Raw genomic sequence first — 21,494 nt, 5'->3', positions numbered from 1 at the left:
GATCTATAAAATAAATTCAATACGTTTTGACTTGAAATGTAATTCTACAAATGGTATAATACTAATAATATTAGTGTAGCCTAATCTTTTTTTTTGCAGCTGTGCATAAATGCAGAGTAAAGTAAACAGTAAACAGTAAATAGACATGCAAAAAAAAGAAGCGGCGCCACATTCAAATGTTGATTTAGAATTTGAGTGTCGGTGTTATGAATGAAGCTTCGAGCTAGTCGGTACTGCCCTACTCTTTGGTTTGAATGAGAACGCTTTGCATAGTCAAATCTTTTGACAGGACATGTGCAGTGATGTAATACCCTCCGTCGAGCAGCTCCACCCTCTGGTGATTTTGACAGCTACAGTACCTGTTTAGCTTCACAAAGCTTTAACTTCTTTTTTAACATTTTCCCACACTTGGTGTGGAGTCAACAGGTATCTGCTCTGTCACACCACTTGGCTGGGAGGTATTGAGCACAGTCTTATTAAATGGTATGTTTGAAGGAGGATATGACATTAACATAGTCTAAGGAGCTGTTTATTATGCACAGAATACAATAATGTCAAACACTTCTTTAAGGTGACGTGATGGAATTTTGTCTGACTAGCATGTCATAGGCTTCATGTGTAAGATGATATCAGACGAAGAAAGCTGTATATTTAGTACCTGTTGGCTTGTTTGGTGAGTTCCCACTCAGCCTCCATTGTCTTTAGATCAGCAGTCAGGTTGGCTTTGTCCAGAGCCAGACTCCTATTCTCCTCTTGCAGGGTGGACAATCTGATAAGCAACTCGTCTGTCTCACTTTTATTCTTACTGTCTTGCTGCTCCGATTGTCTGAGAGGCAAGAGCAGATCGTACAGCACATTTTACTAAAACATCTGGGTGTACACTTTTCAGTTAAGTGTATCCCATCCCTATAAAAATGTACACACCTACAGGGAGTTTTAATAATCCTGCTAACTTACATCCTTATACTTCTTATTTTGATTAACTGGTGGAAATCAGAGGTTTCTGTTAAATCCCACTGGCTATTAAAGATAACTAAAGCAATTGCAGCTGGGATTCTGCTCTACCACATCCATGTATTCGTCACATCCCAGTGCCCCTCTCTATTGCAATTATCAATGCAATGCTTCAGGTGCTACTCCTGTTTGTTCTCCTTGATTTATCAGCTGCAAATCAATTGAAAACTGAATTAGTAATTGCAGTAACTGAACTGAAGTGAACTCAACTCTGTTGGAAAGAAGCTGAGATGTCCTGGTATTTGGCATTTTTGGATGACCATATGAAGGGAACTGTACAGCCTTTAATTAACATACAGCAAGCGAGTATGTGTGTCACCCATATAAACTATTCAGTTATTTTATTTCTTATTCTTTCATCACAAAAGAACAGTGCCCCAGTTCAGGAGCAAACCTGATTGATAAATATTTAGACAAAGAAATATTTGATCAAAAAATACATTGTAGCGTTACCGTCTGAGTTTCCCAGCGATGTTGCAGTGTTCGTCCCAGGTGATGGCGTCCTTCAGGCGGACCTGCAGAATTTGTAATTCTTTCCCATTGTTCTGAGCCTCCCTCCTGCTCTCTTGCAGGCCTTCCTGCAAACGCTGCTTTTCCACCTCTAACAATATTAGTTGCTTAGACACCTTGGAAACTACAGAGAGAGGGAAGAGAGATGGAGAAGTATAATGGCATAAAATAAAGAGTCAAAATGAAAGTAACAGAGAAACGAATGCAGGGCCGCTTGGTATTTTCCTGACTATGAAATTCACTCAGCTCCCACTGAGCAAACTACATACTTGGTGCACATGCTCAAAGGCTATTTCAATTTAAAACATGTATTAACATGAAATAATTGTGTATGTATTTGATAAATACAGAAATGTCTGAAAAGCAGACTGGATTGATCAATAAATGACTGAGAGGTTCTTACAGTATCTGTTGTCCACCGCTCACACACATTACATCAGGCTGCTACAGAATATCTCCACACATAACTCGATATTCTGCTTGGTTATGCAGGACACATCGGATTACACTAATCATGTGCTTCACAGCCTCCTTTTCAACTTCAGTAACAAAATCCGCAGTTGATGTTTTCTTTTTTTTTAAAATGCATTAAAAAGCAAATACTGCTGTGTCACATTTTAAGTTATGAAATGACTACCGTAATTTCCGGACTATAAGCCGTGACTTTTTCCCCATTTTGCGATCCTGCGGCTTATATAACGGTGCGGCTTATCTATGGATTTTACAGCTAACGGCCACTAGGGGAATTCCTAAATCTATGGATTTTACAGGTTACAGTCCACCGGATGCAGGGAAAGAGCGCGCAAAAGTAGCGAGTGGTACGAGAGACAGACGGACATTACGAGAGCGAGGCAGTGTGTGAGACACCCTCATTATGGAAAAAATTTTTCGAGGAGTCTTATTTTGTTAAATATGCTTTTATGTTGATACTCCTGAAACCGGCACTTTCTGGGGGTTCGCGCCACTTTTTCGGTAGACGGAAAGAAGGATACGCTGAAGAGAGGGGTGCATGTCCAAAAACCCCGACTGTGGAGTTACCGTATGATGATGACTTCCATGTGTTTCTTCTGTTTCAACGGTAATTTATGGACAAATTAAGGAAAACACCAACGGTCAGAGACAATAAATGCTGATTGAACAGGCAGAAGTTCTCCATCGTTATTTCCTGGTTCTACACAACACAACGCAGAGTCGATCGTGGTGTCAGCTACAGACCGGCTACATACACATCAGTCAATTTAGCGTCTGCGGCTTATAGTCAGGTGCGGCTTATAGTCCGAAAATTACGGTATTTATAACATGAAAAACTGACTGAAGGTGCAAAAAAACAAAATAAACATAAAATCCGCCTTTGTGTTCACATTGTGCAACCTTCCAGTAGGTGCGCCTCCCACACAGCCGTCCAACGTGTACCGCTTTGTTTTAGTCATTGTACCTTCGGACTGATGTCTGCTGTGGCTGGCCTTCGCCTTAACATGCTGAGCCTCGAGCTGATCAATCAGAACCTGATTCTCCTGCAGAACCAGAAGGGCCTGTTGTTGTAGCTGATGACTGGAGAGAGAGAGAGAGAGAGAGAGAGAGAGAGAGAGAGAGAGAGAGAGAGAGAGAGAGAGAGAGAGAGAGAGAGAGAGAGAGAAGAGAGAGAGACAGAGAGACAGAGAGAGAGAGAGGGGGAGAGGGAGACAGAAAGAAAGAGACAGTGAGAGACAAGAGAGAGAGGGACAGAGAGAAAGAGAGAGAGAGAGAGAAAGAGAGACAAGGAGACATTTATAGATACAAGGAGACTAGCGAGAGAGAGAGAGACGAGCGAGAGAGAGAGAGAGAGAGAGAGAGAGAGAGAGAGAGAGAGAGACAAGGAGACATTTATAGATACAAGGAGACGAGCGAGAGATAGATAGAGACAGAGACGAGCGAGAGAGAGAGAGAGAGAGAGAGAGAGAGAGAGAGAGAGACAGAGACAGAGACAGAGACAGAGAGAGACAGTGGGAGACAGAGAGAGACAGAGAGAGACAGAGGGAGACAGAGGGAGAAACAGAGACAGCGATAGACAGTGGGAGACAGTGGGAGACAGTGAGAGACAGAGAGACAGAGGGAGAGACAGAGACAGCGATAGACAGTGGGAGACAGTGGGAGACAGTGGGAGACAGAGAGACAGAGGAAGAGACAGAGACAGAGACAGAGACAGAGAGAGACAGTGGGAGACAGTGGGAGACAGTGGGAGACAGAGAGACAGAGAGACAGAGGAAGAGATAGAGACAGAGGGAGACAGAGGGAGACAGAGAGACAGAGGAAGAGATAGAGACAGAGAGAGACAGTGGGAGACAGTGGGAGACAGAGAGACAGAGGAAGAGATAGAGACAGAGAGAGACAGTGGGAGACAGTGGGAGACAGAGGAAGAGATAGAGACAGAGAGAGACAGTGGGAGACAGTGGGAGACAGAGAGACAGAGGAAGAGATAGAGACAGAGAGAGACAGTGGGAGACAGTGGGAGACAGAGAGACAGAGGAAGAGATAGAGACAGAGAGAGACAGTGGGAGACAGTGGGAGACAGAGAGACAGAGGAAGAGATAGAGACAGAGAGAGACAGTGGGAGACAGTGGGAGACAGAGAGACAGAGGAAGAGATAGAGACAGAGAGAGACAGTGGGAGACAGTGGGAGACAGAGAGACAGAGGAAGAGATAGAGACAGAGAGAGACAGTGGGAGACAGTGGGAGACAGAGAGACAGAGAGACAGAGGAAGAGATAGAGACAGAGAGAGACAGTGGGAGACAGTGGGAGACAGAGAGACAGAGGAAGAGATAGAGACAGAGAGACAGTGGGAGACAGTGGGAGACAGAGAGACAGAGGAAGAGATAGAGACAGTAGGGAGACAGTGGGAGACAGAGAGACAGAGAGACAGAGGAAGAGATAGAGACAGAGAGAGACAGTGGGAGACAGTGGGAGACAGAGAGACAGAGGAAGAGATAGAGACAGAGAGAGACAGTGGGAGACAGTGGGAGACAGAGAGACAGAGAGACAGAGGAAGAGACAGAGACAGAGGGAGACAGTAAGGGCCTGACTCGTGTGATCCAAACAATTCCAATAACTCCAGAGCGTTGTAAAGTCAAAAGGTATTGAAAAGATGTAATCATTTTCAAATTCACAACATGGATTTAGCTGTCTTTGTAGCTGTCAGCAAAATTACAAACTAGAGTGATGATGAAGGACAGAGTGGTATCAGGGAAGATATCGGAGCACAAAGATGTAAAGGTTTTACTGCTTTTATTTATTTATAGTAACAGACCCAGAGACCGGCAAGCAGCGGTACAGAAGAGAATAAAGGTGGTATTTAATGTTCACTACATCAGGGGAATGAATCTTGACGGCCAAGCAAGTGCTGACAGTGCTGAACCAACGCACACAAACTCAGTATATGTCTTCTTACCAGTTCTTCTGGCCGACCCCTCCGATCTTTGCAATTTCATCATGGAGTCTCTCATTTTCTTTTACCACCTCCTCTACATGAACACGCAACCTCTTCACCTCCTCCTGTGGAAAGAAGACACATAAAGGTTTATGATTTCAAGGACAGCTAAAATAAATAAATAAATAAAAGCGATCTTCTACTGTAGTACTGTAGGACCACCCCTCAGGATAAAGGGTCCCCATTCCAACACCAAATCCTTGACAACAACTACAGCTGGGTGCACCCGTAAGATTAGTGGGTTAGCCGGCAGTCCTTTGCTTTAAACTCAAGTTTTCCAGCACAACCAAGCTGGCTCACTTTTTACAGGCGTAGATCACCATGGTAACCTACGCTGCACTGCTAACCTGCTCAGGAACAGGTAAAACATTAGGTTTTGCCTCGATTATTTTTTGCCTTTCTAAATTCCTTTAAAAAAAAAAAATATTCTGTGAATGAGATGTTTGGTTTTTTTGCTAGGTGGAATTTTGTTTTTGCTATTTAGGATAATTTTTCTTCATCTGTGAAAACAGGTGATTTGTTTGTTGTTTGTGTTTGCATGTTTTAAAATCGGACTAAAAGCATTCCTGTTTTTTTTCCAGTTTATTTTTTTATTTCTCCATGCACAAGATATATATCTTGTCTGTTAGAAAGTTATGTGACATTACTGTCTTATTATTCCCAAAGGGATTCCTCACAGTGTTTATGCTTTTACACATGTATTCCATCACTGTAGCTCAGAATAACATGAGACGACTTTGTGATGATAATTAAAAATAAAAACTATGAACATCACAAAATACAACCTGTTAGCTTCTATATTAAATACAACATTTTTTAAAGTTATATTTTTGGGCTTTTCATGCCTTTATGATAGTGAAGTGCAGATTGTGAAAGGGGGAGAGAGAGAAGGGGAACGACATACAGCAAATGGCCACAGATCGGACTCGAACCAGTGGCCGCTGTGGCAAGGACTCAGCCTTTGTATATGGGACGCCTGTGCTACCGGTCGGTTCGCTGCTCGTGTCTCTGATAACACGTGACATTCTCCTGAACGATCAGAAGACGGATGTTTGAGGGGATAATAAGAAGAAACACACACACTCACGTCTCTCACATACACTTTACCTCAGTAGTTTGCAGAAGTGCATCTTTCTCGTTCATCCTGTCTTCATAGGCCAGCAGCAGAGGAGATAAATACTTCATGTCAAGCTACAAAAAAGGACCAAGAGTAATGATCCAAATTAGCTACAACATTAAAGCCATGAATCTATTCCCATGTAGGGCTCATTCAAGGCAGAAAAATCACTTTTCAGCCCACTAGCCACCGTGGTGGGTAGATCTGGACTATACCAGGTGCAAATGGGCTTTATTTTCTTCATCCATCCAGCAGAATTGCAGTCATTGTGGACAGATAGTGAACAACATGGCATTCTGCTTTGGTCCTTTGAGAGATAAAGCACACTCTTCCTTCTGCAACTTTTAGTGAACCTGAACAGAACTGATCAGAACAGCTTTGTGTCACCGGACTGAGCATGTATGATTATACATGATCAATCCACATCAGCTGAACAACCTAACAACTTAATCGGCACCATTTAAATCATCATTCAGCCGTGTAGTGCCCAATAATGTAATAATGCCTGAAAATGTAATGTCGTTACAACTTGACCATTATTATAATCAAAAGTCCCAAATGATATTGTAATAACACTATTACCGATAATGTAATACCTTTCAGGTGGCTCATTTTCCCAAAAAAACTGATGTCATAATTTCGACTGCTAATGTAATCATGTTAAAAAAGTATGCTTTTTCAGAAATGTAAAGTGTGCAAGTATACTAACATTATAATACTGTTAGTGTCATTTCAGCCTACTGAAAATATTTGACACTGATTTCATGTTTGGAAATATAAACTTGAGGCTTCATGTAGAACTGGAAATGTACAACAGGTACTTTGTTATCAGGCAAAGAGGCTTTAAACGAAAATACCTATTCAATTGGAAATCAACCCACCCATACCCATTCAAGGATCATCCATTAGACCAGAGTGGATCTTAGTCAGACACCATCAGAAGATGACAGAAGCTGCGGAGGACGGCTAACGTTACACAATGATTCAATCTCTACAGAATGTTCTTTTTCATCCCAGTCAACAGTCATCCTCATTGAATGAAGCATCTCCTTTGCCTCACCTGATCTTATGACATTTCTGCATTCAAAAATGGGTTTCAAATCATAAGTACATTTCAAAGTAGAAACTTTTAGACTTTTACTCGATTGCAACTGCACAGATTATGATGGGAGGATTCAATAACAGATTTTCTAGTTTTAAAGGGGGGCCAGACCAAAAAAAGTTTGAGAACCAGTGCTTAATTATAATTATAATTATAATTTCTGAGTGCTTTTACAACTGTGGTGTTTTTTGTCTGATAAGGAAAAGTTAGCATTGAGAATGGTACAGTCAAATGTCTGTGGGCACACAGCCTAATTGTTTTGGCAAGCACGGGAGAATAAAGCAACTGCTTAGCTCCTGTCAAGACACTAAGGCTCAATTAAATGTTATCACAATATCAATCAGGACATTTTATTACATTATTGGTCAAGTGAAGTGATTACATTATTGGGTTTTACTACGTTATTGATCAAGTTAAGTGAAGATTTTATTACATTTTCATGAAATGATTATGACATTATTGGACGCTACAAGCCATATTAAATGAAGGATTAGCCAGCCATGTTAAACAGATTGATCAGGTAAATGTGACCATGAACCAGCCATAGGGTTGGACTGTTGCCATATATTAAGTAATGTAGTGTACAGCTATATAAAGATACTGACCAGCCAGGGAGGAGGAGACCCTGTCTTTGGTAAGCCACTGATTCTGGAGCCCTGGATGAGACAGCGTAGGAAAGAGAAAGAAAATAAAGTTAGTCTTCATACTATCATAGCCATGGTTAATATGATAGCTATACATTTAGTCTTTCACACAAAGTAAACATATATAAACATATGTTGATATAACCAGAGGATTGAAGTCTGAAAATGTTTTACATTTTGAAGCTTGAGGAATTTCACAGGGAAGCTAATCCAACATTTTTTCTAGTAAAGAATATTACAGTTTTATAACCACAGAACAAATGGGGAATGAAAAGTAAATGACAATGTTTGTTTGATCTATGGAAGCAGACTAAGCTCAATTATAGCCTGGCTAAGTAAACCAATTCCTATCTTGTATTACGATATCATACTATAAAACTGCTCCCTAATCTTTTCCTTTATCTCTTCTTTCCCCTGCCACACTTCAGCTGCCAGTAATGAGGACTAGCAGAGACATCAAGCGACAGCCGAAGCAATCTGGTGGTGATGAGAGCAGGAGATCTCTTGGTGTGAAGACATAGCATGAGGTAGCCATGATCAAAACCACAGGCCAGCTTTCTTTTGCAGTGTAAAACAAGGCCCGCAGGAGGCGGGGCAGGAGGCAGGGCAGGAGGCGGGGCAGGAGGCCGGGAAGAGGCCGATCTGGAGACCGGCGAAGTGGGCTGGGCCGGTGAAGCAGGCTGGAGGACGGCGAAGCAGGCCTGGCAGGATGCGGGAGGAGCCGCCCAGGAGGCCGGCGGGGAGGCCGGGCAGGATGCGGCCGGAGTCACTCAGGAGGCCGACGGGGAGGCCGGGCAGGATGCGGGCGGAGCCGCTCAGTAGGACCGCACAGGTCTGTGGAGGTCCGGCTGCGGGAACGGAGGTCTGCGGAGGTCCGGCTGCAGGAACGGAGGTCTGTGGAGGTCCGGCTGCAGGAACGGAGGTCTACCGAGCTGATAGAAAGGCAGACCGATCTGCGAGGTTGAGGAAATCCCTGAGTACCTCAGGCAGAAGACTCCTCAACCAAGGCTTCTTAGCTACCTGCCCGCGCGCGGGCCTCTCGAAGAAGGACCTGCTGGTCCCTTCCACAGACGGCCAATCTCCATTCCCTCGAAAGATCTCTTAAATCCACCCGAAGATCAAACAAATCATCGTCCTCAAAAAGTGCTGGGTCCATTTCTTTGGTCGGATTGTACTGTCACGCTGAGGTGAAGGTGAGGACCCAAATGCAGTACACTGTACGATGATTTTAACAAAAAACGAGCTTTATTGAAAACAAAGCCGAAGCTAACAAAGTACAAAAATACGAAGTAACAAACACAAACCTCACTGTTGTGACGAAAAGAGAGCTGAGCCAGAAGGCAAAGCTCTCGATCTTCCGGGCAATCTTCGTTCCTACCCTCACCTATGGTCATGAAGGCTGGGTCAAGAACGAGATCACGGGTACAAGCGGCCAAAATGGGTTTTCTCAGACGGGTGGCTGGCGTCTCCCTTAGAGATAGGGTGAGAAGCTCAGCCATCCGTGAGAGACTCGGAGTAGAGCCGCTGCTCCTTTGCGTAGAAAGGAGCCAGTTGAGGTGGTTCGGGCATCTAGTAAGGATGCCACCTGGCCGCCTCCCTAGGGAGGTGTTCCAGGCACGTCCAGCTGGGAAGAGACCCCGGGGAAGACCCAGGACTCGGTGGAGAGATTATATCTCCTCACTGGCCTGGGAACGCCTCGGGATCCCCCAGTTGGAGCTGGCGGATGTGGCCCGGAGAAGGGAATTTTGGGGATCCTTACTGGAGCTGCTGCCCCCGTGACCCGACCCCGGATAAGCGGTAGACGATGGATGGATGGATGGATGATTAGTCTTGATTAGACCTTAAACTGTTCCAACAATCACCAACTCTGGTTTGGTCAAAATAAACCCTGAATGCACGAGTTAAATATGCCAGCTCTACAACTTATCCCGCTACCTCTCTCTTTCCGCTGAGGACAGGCTGAGCGGCTAGAATCCATCGGAGGCAGACCACTTAACTAGTTAGAAAAACGAATAGACAATAATCGTCCGAAGTAAACAACTGGTGATATACTCAGCTGTGTGTTTAGTTGGTTTGGTTTGGTTCGCTGTTAGCCAAACATTCCAAACTGAAGCAGTGGCCTCTGACGGGTAAGAGCAGTGAGTAGTGAGCAGTGAGCAAATAAGCACACCAAATATGAGGCTGTGGACAAACACACACACACACACACTCACACACACACGACGGATTCCTGGCGGAGGTAATAATACGGACTAAAAATTGTCCGTTGTAGAGAGCAGAGGAGTACACTATAACACATACACTTGTTTCCATTTAATTTTGGCAACATGAGCTGGAGTGACACAGACTGAGTGATTAAGAAAGGGTCCTGGTTGAACTCCTTGTACAGGTTAGCTTTTTAAGGCTGCCAACATTAGCCTTCGACCAACATTCTCTTGAGCAAGGCACGAGCCTATAACCATTTAATGGGGCTACAATCAGGTTACAGGAGGTCTCATTCATAAACTGTGAATTTGATTGAGCTGAGGTAAGAAGTGTTATCTTGTAGCGGGTTATACCTCCTGTTTGGACAATGGTCTGAAGTGGGTTTGGTAACGGCTCAGCTCAACGTTCAGGCGGTGAACTGTCAATTTGAGGGCGTCATTTTCATCCACCAGCTCCTGAGCGTGTTGCCTCAAATTCAGTAGCTCTGCCTGAGTGCCTGTACACACGGAAGATCAGGTTATAGATCATACATACATACATACATACATACATACTTTTGAGATATCGCTCTTATTTAGGGCTGTACCGAATGTCATTGTTTTTACATTTAAATCTTCTATTCAGGTTTTTGAATGAATTTTTGAACGTCTGTCGTCATATTTTATGACATCATCATTTGTTATTGTTGTGTCATTAAGTTACGGTGCTGTTAGATTGCCCATAAATACAGATGTGTGCCTCTCTGTGTGTGGCAAGTGGCAGAGCAAACTGTTTTTTGACCGCAGTGAAAATGTTTTTCTTAAGGATTAACACCACCAAATATAGATAGAAGCAGAATATTTGGTTTGATAAAAACATGTTGTGAATTTTGGAAATGATTACATCTACCTTTTGTCAATAAAGTTTGACTTTTGGACTTATATTGGAGTTATTGGATCACACTAGTTGGAAACAATCCTATGCAGCCTCCACTGGAATCTGTAGCCTCATTTTTATCTAACACAGTTCAGAAATACTGGCTTTAAACAGAAACAATAGGGAAAAAATAAAAAGCTGCACAGCATTCGAATGTTGATTTAGAGTTTGAATATCTATGTTATGAATGAAGCTTCGAAGCATTCGGTACAGCCCTACTCTTATTCTGAATACCATGATATTTAATAGAATATTTTATAATAATTCAGAAATCTCAAAGAATGGCATTAATTACAAGTAAGAAAAGTCAAAATCACAGCTTAGTGGTCTAACATATACAGTACAATGCCATATTCATTATTATAGTTTCAGGAGGAAGAGAGGGCTGGTGAAATCTAAACGAGACACGACTACAGTGTATGGCAGGATGCTTTGGGAACCATCACCTTATCGTGGTGGAGAGGTTTGTGTGTCCCTATGAACCTGAGAGCTGTGTTGTCTGGAGCCTAGTGCTCCTGGTAGGGTCTCCCAAGGCAAATTGGTCTCATGTGAGGGGCCAGACTAAGAATGGTTCAAAAACGACTTCATGAAAGAAAGGAAAAGGAAAGGAGAGACCCTGCCCGGAGGAAGCCCGGGGCCCCCGTCTGGAGCCAGGCCCAGAGGGAGGGCCCGACAGCGAGCGCCTGGTGGCCGGATTTGCCACGGAGCCCGGTCGGGCACAGCCCGAAGAAGCTACGTGGTGCCTCCCATCCATCCATCCTGTGGGCCCACCACTCATGGGAAAAACCGCTGGGGTCGGGTGCGCTGTCACATGGGTGGCAGTGATGGTCAGGGACCTCGACGGACCAGACCCGGGCAGCAGAGGCTGGCTCTGGGGACGTGGAACGTCACCTCTCTGTGGGGGAAGGAGCCGGAACTAGTGCGGGAGGTGGAGCGCTACCAGTTGGATCTGGTGGGGCTTACCTCCACGCACAGTCTTGGCTCTGGAACCGTACTCCTGGATAGGGGTTGGACTCTATTCTTCTCCGGAGTTGCCCAAGGTGTGAGGCGTCGGGCCGGGGTGGGGATACTCACTAGCCCCCGGCTGAGCACCGCTATGTTGGAGTTTATCCCGGTGGACGAGAGGGTCGCCTCCCTACGCCTTCGGGTTATGGGGGGGAAAACTCTGACTGTTGTTTGTGCCTATGCCCCAAACCGCAGTTCTGAGTATTCGGCCTTCTTGGAGACCCTGAATGGAGCCCTGCAGGGGGCTCCAGTAGGGGACTCCGTAGTCTTGCTGGGAGACTTCAACGCACACGTGGGAAACGATGGAGACACCTGGAGAGGCGTGATTGGGAGGAAGGGCCTCCCTGATCTAAACCCGAACGGTCGTTTGATATTGGACTTCTGTGCTAGCCATGGAATGGCCATAACAAACACCATGTTCGAACATAAGGATGCTCATAAGTGCACGTGGTACCAGAGCACCCTAGGCCAAAGGTCAATGATCGATTTCGTATCATCTGACCTGAGGCCGCATGTTTTGGACACTCGGGTGAAGAGAGGGGCGGAGCTGTCGACTGATCACCATCTGGTGGTGAGTTGGATCAAGGGGTGGGGGAAGACTCTGGACAGACCTGGTAAACCCAAACGGGTAGTGCGGGTGAACTGGGAACGTCTGGAGGAAGCCCCTGTCCTGGGGATCTTTAACTCACACCTCAGGCGGCGCTTTTCAGCCATCCCTGTGGAGGTTGGGGGCATTGAACCCGAGTGGGCGATGTTCAAAACCTCTATTGCTGAAGCTGCGGTGATGAGCTGTGGTCTCAAGGTCTTAGGTGCCTCAAGGGGCGGTAACCCTCGAACACCGTGGTGGACCCCGGTGGTCAGGGAAGCCGTCCGACTGAAGAAGGAGTCCTTCCGGGTTATGTTATCCGGGAGGACTCCGGAAACAGTTGCAGGGTATCGAAGGACTAGAAGGGCGGCAGCTTCTGCCGTGTCAGAGGCAAAGCAGCGGGTGTGGGAGAAGTTCGGAGAAGCTATGGAGAAGGACTTTCGGTCGGCACCAAGGTGCTTCTGGAAAACCATCCGGCACCTCAGGAGGGGGAAGCGAGGAACCATCCAAGCTGTGTACAGCAAGGGTGGGACCCTGCTGACTTCAACTGAGAAGGTTATCGGCCGGTGGAAGGAGCACTTTGAGGAACTCCTGAATCCGACTAACACGCCCTCTATGGTTGAGGCAGAGCTGGAAGCTGATGGGGGATCATCGTCAATTTCCCTGATGGAAGTCACTGAGGTAGTCAAACAACTCCACAGTGGCAAAGCCGCAGGGGTTGATGAGATCCGTCCAGAAATGCTGAAGGCTTTGGGTGTTGAGGGGCTGTCTTGGTTGACACGCCTCGTCAACATTGCGTGGAAATCTGGGACAGTGCCTAGGGGTTGGCAGACCGGGGTGGTGGTTCCCCTATTTAAAAAGGGGGACCAGAGAGTGTGTGCCAACTACAGGGGTATCACACTTCTCAGCCTCCCTGGTAAAGTCTACTCCAAGGTACTGGAAAGGAGGGTTCGGCCGGTAGTCGAACCTCTGATTGAAGAGGAACAATGCGGATTCCGTCCTGGTCGTGGAACAACGGACCAACTCTTCACTCTCGCAAGGATCCTGGAGGGGGCCTGGGAGTACGCCCATCCGGTCTACATGTGTTTTGTGGATCTGGAGAAGGCGTATGACCGGGTCCCCCGGGTGATACTGTGGGAGGTGCTGCGGGAGTATGGGGTGAGGGGGTCACTTTTGAGGGCCATCCAATCCCTGTACGCCCAAAGCGAGAGTTGTGTCCGGATACTCGGCAGTAAGTCGGACTCGTTTCCAGTGAATGTTGGCCTCCGCCAGGGCTGCGCTTTATCACCAATCCTGTTCGTGATTTTCATGGATAGGATATCGAGGCGTAGTCGTGGAGGAGAGGGGTTGCAGTTCGGTGACCTGAGGATCTCATCGCTGCTCTTTGCAGATGATGTGGTCCTTATGGCATCATCGGTCTGTGACCTTCAACAGTCACTGGATCGGTTCGCAGCCGAGTGTGAAGCGGTTGGGATGAGGATCAGCACCTCCAAATCTGAGGCCATGGCTCTCAGCAGGAAACCGGTGGATTGCCTACTCCGGGTAGGGAATGAGCCTTTACCCCAAGTGAAGGAGTTCAAGTACCTTGGGGCCTTGTTTGCGAGCGAGGGGACAATGGAGCGAGAGATTGGCCGGAGAATCGGAGCAGCGGGGGCGGTATTACAGTCACTTTACCGCACCGTTGTGACGAAAAGAGAGCTGAGCCAGAAGGCAAAGCTCTCAATCTACCGGTCGATCTTCGTTCCTACCCTCACCTATGGTCATGAAGGCTGGGTCATGACCGAAAGAACGAGATCACGGGTACAAGCGGCCGAAATGGGTTTTCTCAGACGGGTGGCTGGCGTCTCCCTTAGAGATAGGGTGAGAAGCTCAGCCATCCGTGAGAGACTCGGAGTAGAGCCGCTGCTCCTTTACGTTGAAAGGAGCCAGTTGAGGTGGTTCGGGCATCTAGTAAGGATGCCACCTGGGCGCCTCCCTAGGGAGGTGTTCCAGGCACGTCCAGCTGGGAGGAGACCCCGGGGAAGACCCAGGACTCGGTGGAGAGATTATATCTCCTCTCTGGCCTGGGAACGCCTCAGGATCCCCCAGTCGGAGCTGGAGGATGTGGCCCGGAGAAGGGAAGATTGGGGTTCCTTACTGGAGCTGCTGCCCCCGCGACCCAATCCCGGATAAGCGGTAGACGATGGATGGATGGATGGATGGATAGTTTCAGGAGGAAGAGAGGGCTGGTGAAATCTAAACGAGACACGACTACAGTGTATGGCAGGATGCTTTGGTCTTTCTCCAACATGGCTCTGACTGTCTATGTGGTCTGCCGGCTGAACCTGAACGTCAACAGAATTTTGGGTATAATAAAGAGAATGTAATTAATGATTCACTTGCAGAGAATGGCACTAGTACTTTTCCATGCTGCTTCTTTCTGCCCACCAGGAAGTCAGAGTCTCCAACCACCAAATCAACCTGCTACCCATTTAAACTGACAATTTCTTTTTCTATTTGATGTTTTCCTGTTCATGTTCTTTTACATTATTCCCTCCCCCTCTTCTTCTCATCATGTCGAGGAGGTGCTGTGGAGCTCAAGGATCAGAGCCATATTTATTTGCCCCCTGCAAATGCATCTATCTGTAGTGACTCACTGCTTCCTTCCCTCTCCCTTCATCCCTTTCCCCCTCCTTATTTCATTATATTGATTCTCTTCTTCCCGTCCCTCCGTACAGCTCCAGTGGCTCCACACTACCTGCTGATAACCTGGCGTTTGATGCGGCTTGGCCGTTATTGATCTCTTGCTCCAGCCGTTGCAGCCTCTCCTCCAGAATCTTTTGTTCATCTACCATCCTTGTGTTTTTCTCTGGCAAGGCCCACGCTACCTCCCTGTGCACCTCATCGCATGACTTGCTGGGCTCTGGAGACAGCCGGGTCGGGTGTTTTGGGTTTTTAGCTTGGCTGGAATGGGCAGTGGTTAGGATGGGTAGCGCAGCTGTAAAAGGAAAGGTAAATACTTGTAATGGCAGTACATAAACATATTTTAAGTTGAATAAAATGTGAAAATGTACTGTATTCCTAAACAATGTAGTCTCAATACACAATACTAATGGGAATATGCAAATATCTCAGAAAATGGTTGAGTTTTCCTCTCATACATTTACTACTTTGATCTCAGTGTTCTGTCATGTAATGACACAGAAAGAGAAATACGTGTATCTTGTCTGATCTGAGCTGTGTTTTTTACTGATGTGCTATAACTCAAAAGCTGGCTATCTATTTATTTATCAAAGAAAAAACAAGTCAAAATAACAAGCAGACGGACACACAGCAGGCTACTTTAGGACTTACACCTACCCGGCACATCTTCTTTCCGACTTCCAAGGCTCCTCCTGACACAGGCTTTCTTCTTGGAAGAATCCCCGCTGGCTTCAGGAGGCTGGAAACTGCTTTCCTCAGAGAAATCTGAGAGATAAGAAAAATAATGTCATTATTATTGAATGAATACAATTGCAGAAGCAGTACTGGGTCCCGTGTGCTTTATTTACCATGAACTGCATATTGTTGTGTAAAAGTGAGTTAATGTGTTGCTTTAGAAAACAGCCAGTCTGTATGGAGCATTCACAGTTTTAGACCACACACACCACATTTAGTGATTAAGGTATGAGCATTTAGGGACACATAAAACATTTGAATTAGCACCGTCAGCCTGAGGGCAGCTATGGTGATACAAATTATAATGAGGCTTTTCGTTTATGATGTAAGGCTACATTATGTCTGTTGTGAAACTACATTTTGCTTGAATAAAAGCTGTAACTTCGTCTCTCGCTAAAGGCTGAGGAGGAGTCATATCTACCATTCTGTCCTTTTTCTTTGTATGGGAGAAGTTTCTAAAATTCACTTGCATGTCTCGATTTATATTACCTTTTAAATAGACAGGTTTAATGGAGGTGTTGTTATTACTGAGAGTTATATATAATTATTATTATAAAGAGAGATATTTGGCTGTTTTATTGGGCTGTACAATATGTAGGCTAACTATTAAATAAACCGCAATATAATGTAAGTTTACGATGGATTACCTAATTACACTATACTCAGCATTTTGTTCTATTTGTAGGTGGGGCTATTTTGCCACTACTGACAGCTTATGAGTGTGTTACTACTGTTTTCATACACTTGTACCTGGAGAAGGCCCTCTTCTGCCAGACATCTGAAAAAACTGGGGTGTACTGTTCTGAAAGACAGACAGGGAGAAACCAACAGACAGGCAGTCAGTCAGACAGATAGAGATTTCCAAAGCCCCTCTGCCTCCATCCCTTTTGTGCGATGCTATTTCAGAGACTGCTGCGTTCATGGCTATTGTCAAAATGTTGGGAAAAAGATCTTGTCAGTGCGTTTATTGTTGCAAGACAAAGTGTGAATGAGTCACAGTGTTCGGTGGAGGGAAGAGTTGAAACAGAAGAGCAAGAAAGAAGCAAAGAAAGAATGAAACTCATGAATGTGGCAGACAGAAGAATAATAGTTTGAGACAAAACCTATGATTAGAAAATAAACTATATTCATATACACTGAATTTGCAGTTTATGACTAAATCTAATGCAGTTTAATACAACAGTTGTGCAATACATTGTACCTTCAAGAAGGTTATTTAGAGAGGTGTTGATTCGTGGTCATTTCCGAGGCTGCAGTTTGTGGTGCTGTTGAACTGTATTGCATTAGATGGAGAGGTGTTCCTGTTATTTAGCCCGCCCTCGTTAATATAAATGGGATGGTTCAAATAATTAAAAAACAGCTGTTAGTTTTAGCAAGGTATACCTAATAAACTGGCAACTTCGTAAACAAGTACTGTTTAGTGCATTAAAATCACATCCTCACCCTGAATGACAAAGAAGGCCTGATGCTTCTTATGGATTACATGTGTATAGCAACACAGGGTGCTATACTGGGTGCTCACCTTATGGTACAGGGAATGGAAACATCATGTTTTCTGTGTTGCTAAAATATTTTCAGCTAACGTTAACTGATGAATTAAGCAGCAGGCTGCTAGACCTGTTAGCCTGAAAAAACAACTGACAGGGGGAAACAGAGCCCATTGGGACCGTTATAGGTTAGCCACCCAACGTAGCAGTATACAGGATAATGACATGAATAAAAGATAACAATATCCCAATGAGTATATCCCAGGAGCCCGATAGCAACACAGGTGGGACACAACATATTGCTTAAAAAAGCAATAAACTAAGTTTTTTGTTTTTTAAGTCTGTGAGAGCAGACTCTTGAGATATAACCTTTGGGATATTGGGAAGAAATCTCACAGGTAGACATTACAGATACAGACCATGGAATAGAATTAACTGGGTGGGGTAAAAAAAAAAAGGCATTCCTGGGAGAGAGAGAAAGACATTGCCGGCATGTTGTTGCGAAAACAAGTAGTACTATTAGCCTTCTCAGTGACTATCCTAAATCACAATTACAAAGTCAGTTTGAGGCAAACACTGCAAACCTATGTTATGTGACAAAGGCTAAAGTCTCAGCAAAGAAAGGAAATACATGCCAAATATAGAAAACCTGCAATGGCACATAAAAAAACAGCTTTACGGAGAAATAAGCAGTGATTCAGGAACACTGAATCATCATCTGAACACTGCAAGCTCAGTCCTTAAAAATGACTTCAATCAAAAGGACTCAAAAAGACTCAATAGATTACATTACCTATATTCTGTGTACAACTGGGCCTCCCAGTGGATCAGACTGGTATCGCAATACTCAAAGAAAAGTTATCCTCCCTCAACACAAACATTCATAAGCAGATATTCTGACTCGGCATAGCAACAAAGGCACAGGTGGAACTGATTAACAATGTCTCAGCAGGTCATTCCAGTTAATGTCCTTATTAAGGCTATTAATTACACCTGTGCTGTTCCTGCTATGCCAGACATAAAACGGGTCTATTGGTTCTAGTGCTCTGCTGGCCACTAAGCGACTCCAGCTTTAGAACGAGCAACACTCGCAAAAATGTTCTTACACAGCTTTCTGTAGAAGCTCACCTTATGTTTTAGTGGCCGGGAATAGACTGGTTCTGTGATTGAACAATTATTCCCTCTGTCAAGAGTTTGGTAAACATGTTCTTCCCTGTCCTCTTCACTCTCCACCTCCTCTTCCTTGTCTTCCAACTCCTCCTCTGAATGGTCAGGGGAGGACAGGCGTGGTCGGCTCGCCAAATCTTCTGACCATCTGTCTCTGAGGAAGGTAACAAAACAGATTATTGAAACCAGAAGAAAAGCCAGACCTATATTTTAAAGATATTGAGAGAAATCTAAAATAAAATGTTTGCATAAAAAAAGATCTTACTTAATTTTTCAAAGACACATCTTTTGCTCTTGTAAATCCTGTTTTCTATTTGAGAGGGCTCAAAATACTCTTACTGCTGTTCCTTAAAGTAGGACCAATTGTGTACTATTTTGTCCCTTTTTACCGTGACACACTTGATCAATACAGCCCCAGGTCAGGTTGAAACTTGGAGTCTCCTCTTGTGTTACATTACAGTTGATTTAGCCGACGCTTTTGTCCAGAATCAGGTTAGAATAATTTGTCACAAAGCTTGTGATAAAACTGGTGTATTTGTCAGAGGGAGTTTACCTGTTGAAAAGTGCTGTGCTGATGTTTGGTTCAGATATGAAAGACTCTGAAAGGCCACTCTCAGAGAAAGATCTCGGCCGGACAGGGGGGATGGCCCATGTTTGTCCAGTGAGCGTAGAAGACAAGATGGCTGCTGCTAAGGCTGATCTGTAAGTGGAAAGACGTGATTCATATGAAGAGACGGATACTTAATAGAGAAATGCTGCTTATCGCCTCAAAATGTCATGTCATAGTTTATCATTTCTAATGTTGATATTGATGCGATACATTGTTAGAAAACAACTTCTACCGTTTCTCCAACAGATATTTGAATTTTTCGTGACACATGAGTACATTTTTGAGAAAACATAGAGGCATCAACTTGAGTAAATGATTCAACAATCTGTTACAATCTAGAAACAAGATGCTACTCAACTTTTATTAGAATATTGCCCATTAATTTCCCCAAAAGACCCCCTGAAAGACACTGCATTGTGGGAGATAAAGACAGAAAGGAGAAGCTGTGTTTTCTCTGAATTCATTCAGTGGTTGTGCACAAACACTGCAAGAACCTTTCACTACTGCAAATGATGATGTGAATTTAACCAAATGTGAATAACGAGCTCAATTCCCACTGAAATCAACAAATAGGCCAAATATTATATTAAAATAGTGGTTTTACAAGGACATTATGTCAGAGGAAACACAACTACATGTAAGGATGTTGGAGGTTAGAGGTGATGGAGACGTGTTGGGTACCTGGGTCTCTCAGGTGAGGGGTTTGGGCTGCGAGGGGGCGGGGTGCGAGGCACAGCAGGCTTGGGAGCAATGGAGGCGGCAGGGATCAAACCATGAGCTATATGCTTCTACACAACACGCACAGAGGAAGGTTAGGGAGAAGTTTAGCATCACATAGACATTAACACTCACAATGTGGGTCTTATGACAATGGTTGAGAAAAGTTTCACAGCCACACTGAGGAAAAGCAAAGAGGCTATATAGGTGGAAGGGGAGAGAGGATTATTACATAATCACAACATGACCACTTAAGACACTAAACATTGAAGTTACATCAGTGGACATTTCCTCCTAGAAACACGACTGTTGCTGTATGTTGGTCACAACATGTACAGTATTCAGTCGTCAGTTATACTTCAACTGCCTCTCTAACAGCAGAGCAGTAACATAGTGAACAATAAATCCCTCGGTGTTATCTCTGTCAACAAAATGAATAAAGTTACCACACAAGATGCAAAACTGGTGTTAGCTTAAACATTTCTGAAACCTATAACTTTTGCTAACGTTAAATAGCCGTAAAGTTATCTAACACTATGTTAGTGTTAGCTAAATTATCAAATTAATAAAAAGCATTTAAGATAGACGTTTAGCTAGCTAGAAATAGGACGAGGTAAATTAGTTTTATAAAAGACTAGGAACTTACAAACTCCTTGTCCTTCTCCCTCCTGAAGCTGAATTTTAACATAGTGGAAAAAGGTTTTTGACTCCTGCTTCACGGGCTAAAGGTATTGTTTCAGTTCAGGCGAGCGGCTTGGCTCGTTTGCCGAGCATTATTTCGTTCAAATAGCATTAGAAAGGTTTACTTGACATTGACACGTATTTGAAATTATCTGTAACGTTACGCTTTTACCCTAAAAGAGAAAGAAAAATGCGCACGCTAGGTTAACTGTATTCAACAGGCTGCCTGGATTTCTCGTATCTAGATGCTTCACCACAAAAAGGCACCTTGTTATAAAAGTAGTGCTGATTGGCTAACAGTGAGGAGAGAAGCCAATCAGAGACTGATATGATTCACCTAGCAACGACGTCCTTACCGACCACCGGCCAGGCCGATAGGAGGCGACGTCGTTCCATTTGTTGATTAGATGTCTCCTCCATTTAGCACACTGCAGGAACACTTTTTAAACTCTCTTTCTTTCTTTCCTCGACGATAAAACAACTATATGCACACACTCTTCAGCATACAATACATATTAAAAGTAGTTTTTAAATATATATCACAGGACAGACCATACAAATCTGTCTTCAACCCAGTCCACTTTGTTCTTAACATTTGTTAACCCATTTGTGCTCAGAAGACTATTTAATATAAGGAAAAATGCTACAACATTTGTTCTTATTAATCTAACGTCTTGAAATCTGGTACAGACATACTTTGGGTAAGTAGCTAAACCAACAGTACAACTTTGATTTTTACATGAAAAATCACACTTTTATCAATAGTAAAAGTAAGGAAATTTTTGAAAAGAAATAGGAAAAACTCAAACATTTTGTTCATTAAATGTCTTTGATATTCAACTTGTTATGAGTT

General features: G+C 44.2%; 1 protein-coding gene across 5 annotated transcripts in view; it reads right to left on the bottom strand.

Annotated features, from left to right (window-relative positions):
* Positions 1-20,872, bottom strand: part of cep89 (centrosomal protein 89) — a 66,357-nt gene extending 45,485 nt beyond the window's left edge. For all 5 annotated transcript variants that reach the window (XM_029428461.1, XM_029428462.1, XM_029428463.1 and 2 more), the window contains exons 1-14: positions 20,607-20,872; positions 19,925-20,031; positions 19,187-19,333; positions 18,595-18,787; positions 16,730-16,781; positions 15,902-16,009; positions 15,300-15,539; positions 10,410-10,552; positions 7,813-7,863; positions 6,096-6,179; positions 4,950-5,053; positions 2,960-3,075; positions 1,468-1,648; positions 659-826 (exon numbers count right to left, since the gene is read on the bottom strand). In XM_029428461.1, coding sequence (XP_029284321.1) covers positions 659-826; positions 1,468-1,648; positions 2,960-3,075; positions 4,950-5,053; positions 6,096-6,179; positions 7,813-7,863; positions 10,410-10,552; positions 15,300-15,539; positions 15,902-16,009; positions 16,730-16,781; positions 18,595-18,787; positions 19,187-19,333; positions 19,925-20,031; positions 20,607-20,648 — 1,736 coding nt within the window. In that variant the 5' untranslated portion in view covers positions 20,649-20,872. The remainder of the gene's footprint in view (positions 1-658; positions 827-1,467; positions 1,649-2,959; positions 3,076-4,949; positions 5,054-6,095; positions 6,180-7,812; positions 7,864-10,409; positions 10,553-15,299; positions 15,540-15,901; positions 16,010-16,729; positions 16,782-18,594; positions 18,788-19,186; positions 19,334-19,924; positions 20,032-20,606) is intronic.
* Positions 20,873-21,494: the final 622 nt, after the last annotated feature.

The sequence above is a fragment of the Cottoperca gobio genome, chromosome 3 (genome assembly GCF_900634415.1).
Source record: "Cottoperca gobio chromosome 3, fCotGob3.1, whole genome shotgun sequence".
NCBI lineage: Eukaryota > Metazoa > Chordata > Actinopteri > Perciformes > Bovichtidae > Cottoperca > Cottoperca gobio.
The sequence above is the reverse complement of the archived record's forward strand: the minus strand, read 5'-3'. Positions and strand labels throughout refer to the sequence as shown.